Genomic DNA, 17,520 nt, shown 5'->3' with positions numbered 1-17,520 from the left:
ATACCACACTGGTATTGTTCATTTTTGCTGATCATCATTATTTTGCTGACATTAACCAGATATGAACTGTGAGGGACTCTGGGCAATTAAAATGCTCTTAACTGAAATAGCAACATATGTTACTTCCCAGATGACTGCAAAAAAGCTAGCACCATTTTACAGTATCCTGAGGGGTATACGACAATAAATATAAATCAATTCATTAAGCATGTATTTGCGAGTTAAGGATCATATTTTTTTAAAGTTTTGAGGGATTTGAAGACCTCTCAGGCCTTCATACTGATAACTTTTTTTCATGTGGCTAGCCTAAGCTTTGCTACAGCTGAAGCTTTTTCAAGGAGGTCATTCAGTCGCTAAAGATTTGAACAAACAATTTGGTATATTGACAACCTGTTGTGTTCACATGCTAATCTCCACCGCATGTATCTCTTTAATAGCTTTCTGCAACTCTTAGTGAGGTGATTAGTCTGTTGAACAGCGCAGGTAATTCAACAAACATGTTAGTGGAAAAGCTATTACAGGAAACAAATTGTCTATTAGGCAAGGGAAAAACATCTCTCTGCCCAATGAAGGCATCTGCCTCAAGATCAAAATGACTGAAAATAATTTTAATCCTGTAACTCACCCGTTTTAAGATAGAAAACATCATTTGTGAGACTCGGAAAGATGCTGGACACTAGGATCTAATTCTGCTTTTTTATTTTACTGGCAATAGCCAGATCAAATGTGACTTAGAAATTTAGTGTCCTTGATTTCCCCCCCCGCTGCAACCAGAGAGGTTTTAATTTGTTTTCAGAGCAGCAGTGCAGAAGGAGGGGTAATTTACCCTTCTTTCTGAGGTTATGTTCCCAGTTTAGAGGTCTGCTGGGAATTTGTGAATGGTTCTATCCTACACGCTTGGCCTCTGATCACTGAGGCACAGTCCATCATGCATGACAAAGAGGTGTGTGTGCACTAAAGATAGGCATGTTTTCTCCTGTGCAAATAATAACAACTTGGGAAGGGGGAATTTGTTTGGGGGAATGGCCTGAGTCGGCTTCTTCTTCTTGCACTGTGGCTCCAGTAAAAGAGCCTCCTGAACTGGAGTGAAATATAAAAAAGTACTGTGGAGAGTAACTCTGCATCATTTCTAGTTCGAATTACACAGAATTTATGTGGATTGACTTCCAGCTCTCCCCCCCATCCCGCCAGTTTCCCAGTATTTCTCCCCTTATGTTTCCTTAAGTTTCTTGCTATTCACGAAAATGCTGTTCTGCATGTCATCATACGTCTCTATAAATTTGCAGGGCTTTACATTTTTACTAGAAGGCTGCAGCTAAAAAAACAAAACAAAACCCAAACACAATTCAAATCAAATGTACAAAGTTCACTTCCCACTCGGGTTGCCAGCTCCGGGTTGGGAAATACCTGGAGATTTTGGGGGTGGAGCTTGAGGAGGGCGGGATTTGGGAAGGGACTTCAATGCCATAGAGTCCAATTGACAAAGCGGCCATTTTCTCCAGGTGAACTGATCTCTATTGGCTGGAGATCAGTTGAAATAGCAGGAGATCTCCAGCTAGTACCTGGAGGTTTATTAAAAGCAAACAGATTTATTAACAGCAAACAGCACAACGCAGCAAACAGCACAACATATTACTAAGAAAACGAATTAAAAAGAAGAGAAATATAAAAAGACAAGAGAGAAGACAACATTTATTTTGAGGACTCTCATACTTTGAGGATTTTCATACTCATCAACTGAGGAAATTTATTTTGAAACAGGGCATATACCGGAATCCTGTCTTGTGTTTGTAATTATCCTCTTTTGTAAGCATAATTACATTTTTACGTGCTCTTTGAACTTATATAAGCCTATGTACAGGCTGGTTTTGGCTTAGAAACTTTGTATAGGCTGTTTTTGGTTTGAATTTTGTATAGAATGTCTTTGGTTTTTGTGGAGATAACAAAAACATAGATAAGATCTTTTAAAATTACTGGTTTATATTATAATTATTAGCCATAGTGGCTGCATTTGTTTGATTAGTACCTGGAGGTTGGCAAGTTGGCAACCCTACTTCCCCCCATCACAATAACAGGGACTTCATGGCCCTCATTGCTTTGTCAGTAATGGCTCCTAAAAGACAAGCGAGCCATTTCAGTTTGCAAGAGAAAATCAACAGAGGAAAATGCGTTGCCTCCTTGTTACAAAATCACAAATCACAAAATTACACAAAGTTGGAAGAGACCACAAGGGCCATCCAGTCCAACCCCCTGCCATGCAGGATCCCACAAACCTCTCCCGACAGATGGCCATTCCGCCTCTGCTTAAAGACCTCCAAAGATGGGGACTCCGAGTCCACACACACACACACACACACACACACACACACACACACACACCTGAGGCAGGGCATTGCACCATCGAACCGCTCTCACGATCAGAAAGTTCTTCCTAATGTTTAGGTGGAATTGCTGTTCTCTTAGTTTAAATCCATGACTCCTTGTCCTAGTCTCTGAAGCAACAGAGAACAAGCTAGTTCCCTCATTAACATGGCATCCCTTCAAATATTTAAACATGGCTATCATGTCACCCCTTAACCTTCTCTTCTCCAGACTAAACAAACCCAGCTCCTGAAGTCTCTCCTCATAGGGCATAGATTCCAGACCTTTGACCATTCTGGTCGCTCACCTCTGGACACGCTCCCAACTTGCCAACATCCTTCTTAAAAATACTGTGCCCAAAACTGGACACAGTATTCCAAGTGAGGTCTGACCAATGCACAATACAGTGGTAGTATTACTTCCCTTGATCTAGACACAATACTTTTTTTGATGCAGCCCAGAATTGCATTGGCCTTCTTAGCCGCCATATCACACTGTTGACTCATATCCAGTTTGTGGTCCACTAAGACTCCCAGATCTCTTTCACATGTACTGTTGTCAAGCCAACTCTCTCCCATCCTGTACCAGTGCCTTGTGCTGTTTCTGCCTAGGTGAAGTACCTTACACTTCTCCCTATTGAAATCCATTTTATTGTTTATGGCCCAGCTCTCCAGTCTATCAAGGTCATTCTGAACTCTGACCCTGTCCTCTGGGATATTAACTAATATAGAAATAGTGAAGATTTTGGATAATATGTCCCCCCCTCCAGCATGCAGTCATTAGTTGCATTTATGGCTGCTAAGGATTTCTCTATTTTTTATTACATTTGCATCCAATGATTTCTCTAAAGAGCTGAGAGCATGGTTTCTGCTGAAAAATATACTGTGAAGAAGGGTCAATTATCCAAGACCACCCAGCTCCACAGTTGAGTACAGGTTTGAAGCTGGGGTGCCGTATCCAAACCCAGCACTGTACCATATGGGTACTTGATGTCTTGCTTCTGACATCTGGCAATTTGATGTAAATTGTAATGTGTTTCTGTTTGGTAAGGCGTCTCTGTTCCTGCATAACGCCTCACCTGCTGCTGGCACCAAATAAATATGAGGATGAATAGTCATAGGCTGGCAACATCTTAAAGTGAGAGGGTGCAGTGTGTATGTAGGGGGGGGTGCCTTATGCTTTCTAGCAAATATCAAACAGTAGGCAAGCTTGTTTTGAGAGATATGTAGTTTTGTTATCTGGTTTTGTATCGTTTTTTATAAATAGTGAAATTTCTTTTTGTTTCGTATTGTGCAGGTATTGGTGGTAATCTAGTGGCAATTCAAGCAAGCAGAATTTCTACATATTTACATTTGCACAGTGTTCCTGGAGAGTTACCCGAAGAAGCCAAGGGTTGCTATTATCCCTGCAGGACATATTATGGCACTGGTACGTGTCTGCCTGTTTTGTCATGTTTAACTTTCTGTTTTCATCTGATGTATTTGGCAAACATCTACTTTATTATTAAAGCAAACAATATTACTTTAATGATAAAGGCCATTCCCCCAATCATTCCCTTCCTTAAATCTCCACACATAGATGTGGAGTTTTATTTCAGCTGAGTAGGGATTCCTAAGTGATATAGAAATAATACCTTTATTCGGACAAACCAGAATCATAAGTGGGACTACGGATACAGTCCATAAATTCAGTCAGGAAATCCACCATGCCTCATGCTTGAAAACCTGCCTCCTAATCTCTCATTGTATTGGAAATGCCAAAATATCACTAGTTGTTAAATCTCTGGTAACTTTTAAGCATTTCTGGAATCTTTTCAGACCTTAAAATTCATCAGGAGCCAGCATGGTGTAGTGGTTAAGAGCGGTAGACTATTTTCATCTGAACCAGGTTTGATTCCCTGCTCCTCCAGATGAGCGGCGGACTCTAATCTGGAGAACCGGGTTTGATTCCCCACTCCTCCACATGAGGCCTGCTGGATGATCTTGGGCTAGTGTCAGTTCTCTCTGAACTCTCTCAGCCCCACCTACCTCACAAGTTGCCTGTTTGGGGGGGGGGGAGGGAAGGTGATTGTAAGCCGCTTTGAGACTCCTTATGGTAGAGAAAAGAGGGGTATAAAAACCAGCTCTTCTTCTTCAGGGATAAAATATGACATCATTATATTTAACAAACTTCCTGTTTCTTTATTATCCAACTTCAATGAACTGATGTGCCCTCTTAACAATAATATTGTGTATATATACAAAGACATTGGTGCCCATTCTTAACACTGGATTTCTGTGGCTTTGGAATCTCACAAAGAGCCTGATCAGAATTTTTTGATGCTTTGTAAAAAGCTGGTGGAGGTATAAGAACTTAAGCATTTTATTTCTTTTCTCAAACTGATTGCTGAAAATAAATTTGGCTATTTTATTTACCTTTTAAAAATTACATTTCCACAATGTATGGGAATGAGAAGGTTTAAAATCAAAATGAAGTAATTCTTTTTACCAAAAGAATACACCAATTACTTTCCTGTTTGCAATTTACATCGTGTTTGCACATTATTATTAATTGAAAACATCTTTTATTATGTAAGACTTTAACTGTTGATCAGTGTTACTGTTTATTCTTAATTCCAGAAGTGAATAATAAATCAGCCCAAGTTCTTCTACTCTTGGTGATTCCTGGGCATCTAATCTTCCTGTATACGATTCATTTAATGAAGAGCGGTCACACATCCTTGACACCCATCTTTATTGTGGTATATTTGTTCACAGCACTCTTACAGGTAAGGATCAAATAGTCTGGAACTATTATTGCTGATTTCCAAAGAACGTTATATTTGATGCTTTTTTCTAGACACCCAAGATAGAACAATCCAATGTTCTTTCTCAAGGTCTGTTGTTTTGCATCTTTTGCTTTTTGCTTATTATTTTTGTCCCTCACTTATGGTCACAGAAGACAATTTACCATTCCATTTAGTTTGTAGCTGAATTTCATATTTCTTGCTTACATTTAGTTCTGCAAAAGATTATATTGAATAAAAATAGTCCATCAAGGGATTTTCACATTTCACCTTTGTTGTCTAGCTAATAGGTTTTTCACATAGATGGTTCTTTTGTCCTTTTTAATTGCTATCCAGTCTCCATGCCACTCTTCCAAGCTATGTAGCTCTTATAATCCTTCTTGCCAATTAGGCACTGCAAAACTGTATAAACAGCCCATGACACTAAGGACTTTTTGTTCTTAGAATTATATGTGCTGTTCTGTAACCCTAGTGTCATCCTAATACTGACAGACCTTGGTAGCCCTTGATTTCTTGAAGCTGGCATAATTCAACATTAATGTACCCCAATCTGATTTTTTTCTTGCCTGCATGTCTGCCTGAATAACTAAAGTAGTATCTCTGCAGTGACACATTTTGTGACTTTGCAGTAACATAACCATTGACACTCATTCATCTCTGGTGTCCAGTTATGCAAGGCTTCAGTCTAATGATTCATCATGATATGATCAAACTGAGGGGTTTCATTACGTTCAAACTTCCAAACTGTAGTTTATGGAATGAAGCCAAACATAGTTTCAAATTAGGAGTTGTAGTTGGTTTGACAACCACTTTTTGTACAAATATGGATTGGATCCTATGAAAAAGGTCTTTCCTGCCTTCCCATTTCTACATTAGTGCTTTATGACACTCCCTCCTCCTCCCCGAAGGCAGTAGTGGATCTTTGTAGATAAAAAGTAATTGGGCATGATGGGCTCCAGTGAGGAAAAAGGATAGTCAAATCACCTTCAGCTTCCATTTTCTACCAGGAAAACCTCTTGTACCAGCTTCTTGCACTATTGAAAGAGGGGGGAGGGGGCATTTCCATTAATTCCCATTTCACACTGCCCAGCCACTTCATGCCATGTGGATTTTTCCCCTCAGGAGTCACCTGGGCCCCATCGGTGTCTTATCAGATATCACAGAGGGCTGTTGTAAGAAAAGGAAAGTGGGGAAGATCCACTCTCATTACTGCAAAACCCTTTCCATTTGCAGAATCTGACTCCATCTTATGTCTCATGCAGATATGAAGGTTGAAGATGTACATACATATAGAATAGCCTCCTAAATATTTCGAACTCTTTTCCTCTGCTTTCTAAAAGCTGGAAGGACTCTAAAATTCCATAGCAGCAGCCCTTCCATAGAGAGCCAGCGTGGTGTAGTGGTTAAGAGTGGTGGGTTGGAGCGGTGGACTCTGATCTGGAGAACCAGGTTTGATTTCCCACTCCTCCACACGAGCGGCAGAAGCTAATCTGGTGAACTGGATTTGTTTCCCCACTCCTACACATGAAGCCAGCTGGGTGACCTTGGGGTAGTCACACTCTCTCAGTCCCACCTACCTCACAGGGTATCTGTTGTGGGGAAGGGAAGATGATTGTAAGCCAGTTTGATTCTTCCTTAAGTAGTAGAGAAAGTCGGCATATAAAAACCAACTCTTCTTCCTCTTCCTCTTCCTCCTCCTCCATTGTGAGTAGTAAAAATATACCATGAAGTCCCTTAAACACAATTGCAGGTAAAATTACATTCAGTAAAAACTAGTTCTGGAGATTACACTACTTTAACAAAATGTTTAAATAGCCAGACCTTCTGTACTTTATGATGCAATTATCCTGCCTAATTATTGCTGTTTTCATTATCAATCAAATAAGTTGCATGGCAACCTCTTCAGCAGTACAGAGTTGTCAGCATAGCTCTGCTGGTACTGAATTATGTGTTTGTGTTTTCAACTTTATATTGAAGCCCCCCTTTTATCCCACAATATCTGCATTTTAACAAATAAACTGAAAATATTCAATTTGAGAAAAAAATAATATCCTTAGAACACCAGAATGAATGAATACTTCAAAGCAATAATTAGTTATGAGCTGTCCCAAATGTGAGCTGCTTTGACAAAATATTGCTATGTCCTATCTAATTTATTATTCACTGGATTGATTTTTAGGGCAGAAATCTGCAATTATATATTTGCGTTTTCCTTCCGTTTTGATGAGTATGCTGCATACCTAACTTGTTCTCTTTGATAGGTTAAAATTGCTTCATTAAGGTAAATGTGAGAGTTTCTAGTCCTGTAGAAAGATATTAATGCATTCATTTGAAAAATCTGATGAATTTATAAAGTAGAAATCCCTGTTGTGGTGTCTGTTGCTTGATCCAATATAAAAATAATTTAATCAAGATCATTTCTTATCTGTTTATGGATGGCTTTGAAGTATTTCAAATATTCATAATTTAATTCTGAACTTGGCTACAGAGTGAGGATCAAAAAGTCTATTCAATGGGGTCATGCACTGATTGGGGAGATAGTTCTACAATCCTCAGATTGGAAGAAAAATCTTTATTTATATTTTTTATAAAGGAGGGGACAAAATAAAACAAAAAAAGTTTTAAAACGCAGGGATCTCATAAAAGCTTATGAGTCCCTCACTTGTAAATTATGAACAGTCATATGAACAGGTCTGAGACAATCATTTAACAAGTTGAATGGTCTCAGTCATCTAAGAGGTATCCTTGTGGCGGGCATTGTACAGCCACCTTTTGTACCTTTCCCTGGCCAAAGTGGGAGGACAGTAAGCCAAGCAACAATTGCAAATTGTGATCATATGTGCAGAAACACACTTGGAAGCAGAAAACTAGATCCGCTGTTTTTGTTCTTTAGAGAGCCTGATTCGTATTGCATTTACATCCTCCTGAAACATGAAGCAGTAATCTGAGAACTCACAGTAATATAAAGTACTTAAATTTAGCCTATGCCATACAACAGTCTCACTATCTTTGCGTATATTCAGTAGTTTCAGTAATGCACAGAATTTGAAATTCAAACTTCAACAGTCCAACAGTCAATTTTAATTCAGTGCCTGCTGAAATAGCCAGATGTTATCTTTCAAAAGCAAACTAATTCAAAATGAGTCCGGGCCACTTCCAGAAGGCTGTTCCAAAATAATGAATTAAAAAAGCCTGATTCCTGTGGAAAGCGAGTTGAACTACCTGAGGCGGTGAACAAAGACTGATAGTCTGATCTAAGTCTAAGTCATAACCTGGGCTCTGCATATCTGAAGAACATTAAAGGCACCTTGAATTAAACCTGGAAATAAATTGATAGCCGGTACGCTATAGACATAATGGGATCACACCACCCCATAAGCAAATGATGGTGGTGGAAAGTGCCACCAAGTCGCAGCCGACTTATGGTGACCCTTTAAGGGTTTCAAGGCAAGAGACGGACAGAGGTGCTTTGCCATTGCCTGTCTCTGTGTAGCAACCTGGGACTTCCTTAGTGGTCTCCCATCCAAGTACTAACCAGGGTCGACCCTGCTTAGCTTTTGAGAGCTGACAAGATTGGGCTAGCCTGGGCCATCGAGGTCCAGGCACCATAAGCAAATAGGTGGCTATGTTTCACATCAGCTGAAATGTCCAGGTTGTCTTCAAGGACATCCCTATATAGAGCATGTAACAGTCATCCAGCCTAGAGGTTATAGTGGCATGGATCAACCTAAGCCTTTTTGTGTGCTCAGATAATGGTAATTTCAAACCATCTGAAGCAGAAAATCCCCTCTGGAATGTTAGCTCCAATGACCATCATCACTTCCATGTCTTCTGCATTCTGGTTCAGCCTATTACCTCTTCATCTACTTGATCCCTACTACCAGACCCTTGTTCAGAACAGAAACAGCCACACCTGGAGACTTAGCTAACAAAATATAGAAATGGGTGTACCTCAGCATACTAATGACATCCTATTCAAAGGCTCCAGACATTTAATGATATAAAAGGTGGACAAGACCTGCAATAGCATGAAGCACTGATGCACACCAGTCTTAAGGGATCAACTAATTCTGCATCTATAATGGAGAATGTCCTGTCAGACAAAAAAGCTGAAACCATCAAAGCCTGTAACCCTGATCTTCTTCTCCATTTGATGTAACCAAATGGAGTGATCTGTAGTGTCAAATGCTGATAGATAACAGAGTGGATCGCTCTCATCCATGTGTCATGGGAGATCATCCACAAGTGCAGTCTGAGCTGTTTCTGCCCTATAAAGATAAAGGTAGTCCCCTGTGCAAGCACTGGGTCAATACTGACCCATGGGGTGACATCACATCATGACGTTTACTAGGCAGACTATGTTCACGGGGTGGTTTGCCATTGCCTTCCCCAGTCGTCTACACTTCACCCCCGGCTAACTGGTACTCATTGTACCAACCACGGAAGGATGGAAGGCTGAGTCAACCTTGAGCCATCTACCTGAAACCGACTTCCATTGGGGTCGAATTCAGGATGCGAGCAGAGCTTTTGACTGCAGTACTGCAGCTTACCACTCTGCACCACGGGGCTCTTATTCTGTCCTGTGTGTGTGTGTGTGTGTAAAGTGCCGTCAAGTCGCAGCCAACATATGGCGACCCCTTATGGGGTTTTCAAGGCAAGAGACTAACAGAGGTGGTTTGCCAGTGCCTTCCCCTGCACAGCAACCCTGGTATTCCTTGGTGGTCTCCCATCCAAATACTAACCAGGGCTGACCCTGCTTAGCTTCTGAGATCTGACGAGAGCAGGCTAGCCTGGGCCATCCAGGTCAGGGCATTCTGTCCTATATCTAGGCCTAAAACCAGAATGAAATGGGTGAAGGATTAAAAATGTCATTCAGGAGTATCTGAAGTTGCTCTGCCACATCTGCTCAATTACTACTGGTTCAGTGGTTCAAGTTGAAGCTAATTGCAAAATAAATAGCAAATTTAAGTTAGGAACTGTATTATTTGAAGCTTCTCTAGGGACTTCAGGTGCTTGGCTGTTTGGGGTTTATATTCCCATCCACTCCATATAAGAGTTCTAAAAGATAAAATACACAACTAGATTGTGGACCCCAATCCAGAGAATGGAACTTAAAAGTTAGTCACTGCTTGTTCCATGAAAATAGTATTTAAGTGCAGCAAACCCTGACCTGGATGGCCCAGGCTAGCCTGATCTCGTCAGATCTCAGAAGCTAAGCAGGGTCAGCCCTGGTTAGTATTTGGATGGGAGACAACCAAGGAATACCAGGGTTGCTGTGCAGGGGAAGGCACTGGCAAACCACCTCTGTTAGTCTCTTGCCTTGAAAACCCCATAAGGGGTCGCCATAAGTCGGCTGCGACTTGACGGCACTTTACACACACACACAAACTTTTTCTGGACCAGGCCCTGAGTATTTTAGCAGAAAAGTACATACATCTAAACACTGCTGCAGAATTTTATGAACTGTATGCAGCGCCCACAGGCATTATGTACATTCTCAATTTGTAGAGTGCAGTCATACTTTGGATAGTGCTATATACATATTACTTTCCCTATCAAATTCTTAATCCCCTATTAAGATATATGCAGCATTCATTCTTTTTGCAGTTAAACGATAATAGCTTTAATTAAGGCAGGTTTTCTGTACGCCTGTAGAGCTAGTATAGAAATCAGAAAACCATCCAAGCTATTGATGTATTCTTTATAAAATGACAATCTTGCTCTGAGACAGTGAAATCTATATGATTGAATGATACTGTTTTCAAAAAAATAACAAAGTACGGCATGGTTGAACTACATTCAGCTGGGTATAAAGAAAAAGACTTCATTTTCAGACTTGTCAGCCATCATCAGACTGAAGGCCAGACTGGAGTAACCAAGCCGTCAGCTCTGTGATTCAGTGTTTGTGACTTTCAAAAGGCTGCCTGTGTGCTTCAGGTTCCTGCTGAGCCAGTAAAGAGCCCTCTGGAATTTTCACACCTCGGAGGCAGATCTCAGAACACAGTTGTGTTAAGGGCTCTGGGAATAAACAAGTAATGGGAAACTCTAGAAGTTATTGCCCAATAAATTTGCCGAGTGAAAATAAAATTGATTGTATCCAATAAGAATCAGAATTGTTGCACCACAAAACCACATTTTTTAAAAAATATACTTGCTGTAGTAAGCCAGAGAGTTAGTTATATTAATTGCTGACCCACCTCTTAGAAAAACAAAAGTCTGTATAGTTCCCTTGCAGTTCCAAATCACTTGGTTATATGTTTGCCTTAAGAGGATGAAATGTACGTAAAACGGTAGCAGAAATTAAAGGATTTGAGAACAGAAATTAATAAGAACAGCATAAGTGCATATTTGTGAGGGCCTTTGTTAGTTCTGACATATAAAGACAGTAAATTCCTGGGTTGATTGTCCTGATGAGACTTTTCCATAGTCCTGACAGTGACTCACCATGTCCTGAATGTTTTTTCGATAAGTGGTATAAACTAGGTCAACCACAGTTATAACCCGGACAATAATTTTATTGGTGAAACTGCTTTAATGTGTGGAAATGGAAAATTCAACTTCTGGTAGTATCCAACGTTAATAAACTTATGGTGTGAATCATTCTTGATGCTGAGCTGCATTTTAAAAGAAGGTGCAATTCCTTCCTTCCTTTTATCCCTTAGAAGCTCCTTGATCCATTGATCTTGAGCAGCATATATCTAGTGTTTGAGGGATATAAGGACTGAAACAAATCTTGCCACTGACAATGTAGCCTTGGGATCCCTATCGCTTAGTAGAAAAGGCATTATGTCAGACACAGAGGCATTAGATTTGTATGTTAAAAGGGGGGAGATATAATGTGATCGAAATTCCTCGCAAAAGCGGCATTCCAAAAGGGCATGAGCTAGTGAATCGATAGAGCCAGAAGAGCAAGGACAGGTCCTGTCTGGATATGGTATATTCAAAATTCTGCCCTGCATAACCATAGAGGGGTTAGCATTCAATCTAGCTAAACAAAAGGCTCTAGAAAGACGAGCTGTCAAATAATATGTATAAGCAGGCAAACCTCGTGGTGGTGGTATTCCGAAGAACTGGGATGAACAGACGCGGTGAGCACGAAAAGTAGTGCTGTTATAACCAAGCTCTTTAATGCACTTTTTAATTTTGGTGAAAGTTTCAGGAAGGTGCAATTCCAGTAAAAGATTTGGATAGTGTATTAATAACAAAAGCTAAAATGATAGAAGAACCACAGATTGATCTATGGTCCAGAGTTGCACACATGGTGAAGGAAGCCAGCATGGCGTAGTGGTTAAGAGTAGTGGGCTCTAATCTGGAGAACTGGGTTTGTTTCCCCACTCCTACACATGCAGCCTGCTGGGTGACCTTGGGCTACTCATAGTTCTCGCAGAACTTTCTCAGCCCCATCTACTTCACAAGGTGTCTTAAGGAGAGGGGAAGGGAAGGAGATTGTAAGCCGCTTTGAGTCTCCTGTAAGGAAGAGAAAAGCGGGGTATAAAAACCAACTCTCCTCCTCCTCCTCCTCCTCCTCCTCCTTCTTCTAACCTGCATCTGCAGCAGATGTTCTAGAGATGGCTGTGATGTTAAATGTCATAGGCTGATATTTGATAGGTCAGGAAGGCAAAGAATATCAGAATGATCAGCAGTGGGCAGGTTTGCAGTCAGTGACTCCCGGTAAACTTAACAGCTCCCTTTATCCGTTAAATGGCACAAAAGTGTGCTTGACTGTAGATGAAACAAATTTCCTCATGCATTTTTGTTGCAAATTGGAGCTTGACAAGACAAAGGAGTGAGCTGCACTCACAGTCTCAATTCACTGTGTTTCAAGTTTGGAAACTACAGTGGAGGGTTATATCGGCTGCACATGGCCGCCTGCTTACATTACAGGGCTTTAAGGCAACAGCAAAACAGAAAGATACACACAACATGAATAAATTTGTTTCTGCACCATATTTCCATTTCAAAAGCTACAGCAGGATCACGGAATAGGCAATTCACATTTTCTTGCCAGCCAGTGCATACAGTTTACCATTCACTTGCTTGCCCACAGACAGTTGCTAACCAACTTCCACAGGTGAATGGCAGATTGGTTGCCTGTCATGTAATGAACCCAATTCCATACTTGCAGGAGTGCAAGCTGTTGAGCATTTGATGTTTTTTATATGGGCACAATTATAAGTTATCATCCTTGCGTGTTAGTATTTTTACAGGGGCTTCTGTTCTTTTTTCATGTCACGCACTGAGCATGGGGAGATGCAATATGTCTGTCTGGAAGAGAAGTTAGGGAAATTAGTGCTTCTCTCAGGCTTCACAACATCTGTCTGATAATTTCATGTGCTAGAAGGTGTGCCGTCACAATCCAGTGTTTGTTGTGACAGGCTTGTGCAATTGTAGGAATGCACTGGGGCTCATAGATTTATTTATATACAGTGTATCTTCCAGTTTTCTTGGGATGGAAGAAGAGAAAAAATCAGCTTCTATAGGTGCTAGAAAGCTGCTGCAGTATTGGGCAAGATGGAGTATTGGTTTTACTTGATGTGAAAATATGAGGGGTGGTGGAGTGAGAGATGGCTGGCTACTCCTGCAACCAAGCAGCCGTGAAAGGTTTCCAGCCAGACACTTTCAAACTCCTGAATTACTGGACAAGATACTTTGTGCATGCAAATGTACTGAGCAAAAACAAGATGTGCCGGGCTGTGGAAATGTCGCTGCTTGAAGGAGGGGAGGTCTGGGGGGCTTATTCTCTGGAGTCAAATAGTGGTAAGGAAAGAGGAAGACCCAATATGAGATGGATTGACTCTATAAAAGAAGCCACGGCCCGCAGTTTGCAAGACATTCTGGAGGACATTGATTCATAGGGTTGCCATGAGTCAGAAGCAACGTATTGGCACTTAACACACACACAAGGGAGATGTGCAAAATGGGGGAAATTACTGGGGTGTAATGAGATCAGCCCTGACCTGGATGGTCCAGGCTTCCCAGAAGCTGAGCAGGGTCGTCCCCGGTAAGTAATTGGATGGGAGACCACCAAGCAAGCCCAGGGTTGCTATGCAGAGGAAGGCAATGGCAAACCACCTCTGTTAGTCTCTTGCCTTGAAAACCCTATGGGGTTGCCATAAGTCAGCTGTTACATAATGGCACTTTACACACATAATGAGATCATCATGGCTCTTGGAATGGTACTTCTTTATAGGCTCTGCTAGGACACTAGTCTTCTTGTATATAAGCTGGGATAGCAAGCATTGCTTCCTTCAAATAGAATAATATGTTATGGCCATGTCCAAATGTCAGTTATATTACTTTCAGGCACCTTGCCATCAATAGCTCTGTTTTCTTACCTTCTAAACGGCATGTCATTTTTCATACCCCATACATTCAGGTGTATCTATGAACACCAACCTTGAGTATCTGAAGTCTTTAAAAAAATCTACAAGGCTGTCTGTGTTACTAAGCTGATGCCCCCCCTTTTTACAATATTTCTAAGAATTCAGTTTTTTTCTCAAGTAATATAAACCTGTGCCCTAAAGTTATTGCATATTCATAGTTTCTAGATCTGATTAGAGCTTTTTGAGCACCTGGAATGTTCTTCGTGCCCACCCTGCAAGGCCACTGAGCTTTGCAAGGTGGCAAAAAGCACAACTTCAACCCTGGCCAGCTTAATGTAAAAAAAGAGGATGGGATGATGAAACAGCCTTCCAAGGACACTGGGTGGGGGAGAGATGTAAGGCTTCTTGTTAATGCTGTGGGCTTGGTCAATTGAAATGGTAGAACTAAACAATGGTAAATAATAATTACTCATGCCACTGTGGCTTGCCTTTTTTTTTTTTTTTAAGTCACAGATCTTGGCAGATTCTACATGGGGATTTTAATGGCCAACACCGCTGGGCAGAGTTTCGGTGTGGTTGGAAAAAAGGAGCTGTCTCAAATGATCTTACAGAGTCTTCCAAAGAAAACACGTGCTTTCCAAGCATATTTGTTTGAACTGCAGAGTAGCACACCTAGCACATGCATAATTAGCTTAGACTACAAAGATGCTTTTTCAGAAGGCATGGTGACCTAAATAACTTATGCATATTTCATAATGGAATAAGAAAGAAATTTGATAGCTCTAAAACATATGGTTGTGTCCTAAACATCCTTTTGTAGTACAAATCAAAAGATTTTTTTTACAAGTTTTAAATTACTTCAGTATACTGAAAATAGTAACATCTGCCTAATTTCCCTTTTAATTATTTAAGTCATCTGTCAGGAAATGTAAACTTCCAAAATGTTCTGAGTCCGTATACTCTGAAATATAATAGAGGTGCATTATTTTTATAATTTTATTTTTACTTTATTGCAGGAACAGTTTGGGTTACAGATCTTTTCCTGAAGGCAATGTTTAAATTTTCAAGAACCATCCTCAATGTTTAAATTTTCAAGAACCAGTAATTCAATCATTAGTAGTCGTTATGGTGTGTTTGGTTTGTTGGGGATATGGCTGATGTTATTACCCAGACTCTTTTGTTGTCCTTCCAACAGGTGTTTACCCTGTTATGGATTGCCGACTGGATGGTTCACCACTTCTGGAAAAAGGGGAAAGATCCAGACAGTTTTTCTATCCCTTACCTTACTGCACTGGGAGATCTCCTTGGAACTGCCTTACTTGCTATGAGTTTTCACTTTCTTTGGCTCATTGGTGACAGGGATGGTGATGTTGGGGACTAAGAATTCCAGACGCACATGCTAGTTGATCCCATTAGATGAAGAAGACAGATAACCACTTGGCTTACCATTTCATCTGAAGGATGAAGGCTACAAGACGGTAGTTCAGCTTGATTGTGGTAACTTCATATTGGGACTGATATTAAATGGCCTTAACTTTTTTTTTAAAAAAGGAGATGGAACTGGAAGGGTGAGCTTTGAATATTTTTACACTGAAAGTGAGCATGGCTGTTGCTAGTTGACATCGTCTAATCACAGAAAGGGAAAGATGGGGCCTGAATCGTGCCAAGAAGAGCAACATCAAGAAATGTGATAGGCAGTAGGTAACAGTGTACCCCTGGCCTTCTTCACACTCTTGCCTATATTTCAGTTGACTACCTGGGCTGTGCATTCCAAATTGTATAACAGGTTCACAAAATTACATACTTGTTTTGTATTTACATCCTCTGGAATCCGACACTTTAGGTAAACAATAGGATAGAAAATTGAGCGTGTGACTGAGAAAAATCTTCAAGCAAGACATTTCACAGGGTATTTAGCCAGTCCTATGAGCAAGTGAAATAGAATAGCTTCGGTTAGAAATGGGAAAGAAGGTTCTAATAGAGATAAATACTTCCAGTACTGTCAGGCAGAGATGTTAATGGTGTTGCTTTAAAAGTTACAATGGCACAGTTTAAAATGTTCAGTTTTATCCTTTGCATCTTATTGTAAAGGATAGGAAATTAGGTTCATAAGAAGAAAATTTTTTTTTTTAATATGGAAAAACTGAGGTATGTATCTTCCAAAACAGACAATGTTCCATGTTCTTTGGTGCATTCTACCAAGTGGTGCTGTCAAACACAACCACTATAATCTTAGTACTGTTTGATAGTTGGACTTCTAAGAGCCTTTTTCCACATGATAACTTTGTTGTGCAATAAGTGTGCATTTGTTACTGTGAGGTTGCAGAGGAGCCAAGCATCTTTCTTCGGTTGTGAGGAACTTGCATGCTTCTAGTGCAAACCCAAATACTTCATTGCTGCGAAAATGTGATTCCTCGGGCCAAGCCCAGTTTGTGCATCAGTTGCTTAGTGTAGTATGTGATTATGCCATGGGCATCTGTTGGCTAGTGCCAATGGCACATTGGTAGTTATCAACACAGGTCTTGTATCTGCATCGTTTCATGTTTTTTTTTTTTACATGACCTGTTTTAAAAAGATCCCCAAGACCAATCAAGTGCTGGAACCCACACGTAGCATCATAGAATCATAGAGTTGGAAGGGACCACCAGGGCCATCAAGTCCAACCCCCTGCACAATGCAGGAAATTCACAACTACGTGTGCTAAGATTTCAGCCCACAATGCTTCGCACTCTTCATTTCAGTAGAATTTGCTCTTCGTCACTGCAACATCATGTTATGAACTTTAAAGCTTTTATCTCCTTTCATGCAACTGGAATTGGGGAACTGAAGGCAGGGTTTGGGAAAAAAGAGATGCTTGCAGCCCATTAATACAGAAGGTTGGCATAGCTATTGTTATTTGTAGGGCTTCCCTGTGTGTTGTGTATTCCCTTGAGTGCCTCTCAGGCAAAAAGGTATTTAAAATATAAATAAGGCAAATCATTTTTCAAATCGACCCTTACCAAAAATTTCCCATGAGACTGTGTGTTTCATTATAACAGTCATTGTGCACTT

At 40.5% G+C, this 17,520-nt stretch overlaps 1 protein-coding gene across 2 annotated transcripts in view; it reads left to right on the top strand.

The window, feature by feature from the left end:
- SLC41A2 (solute carrier family 41 member 2) overlaps positions 1–15,850 on the top strand; it is a 46,100-nt gene extending 30,250 nt beyond the window's left edge. For both annotated transcript variants that reach the window (XM_056846249.1, XM_056846250.1), the window contains exons 8-10: positions 3,658–3,789; positions 4,980–5,128; positions 15,665–15,850. In XM_056846249.1, the coding sequence (XP_056702227.1) occupies positions 3,658–3,789; positions 4,980–5,128; positions 15,665–15,850 (467 nt within the window). The remainder of the gene's footprint in view (positions 1–3,657; positions 3,790–4,979; positions 5,129–15,664) is intronic.
- Positions 15,851–17,520: the final 1,670 nt, after the last annotated feature.

Source organism: Euleptes europaea, chromosome 3 (genome assembly GCF_029931775.1).
Source record: "Euleptes europaea isolate rEulEur1 chromosome 3, rEulEur1.hap1, whole genome shotgun sequence".
NCBI lineage: Eukaryota > Metazoa > Chordata > Lepidosauria > Squamata > Sphaerodactylidae > Euleptes > Euleptes europaea.
This window is presented reverse-complemented; position numbering and strand designations above follow the sequence as displayed.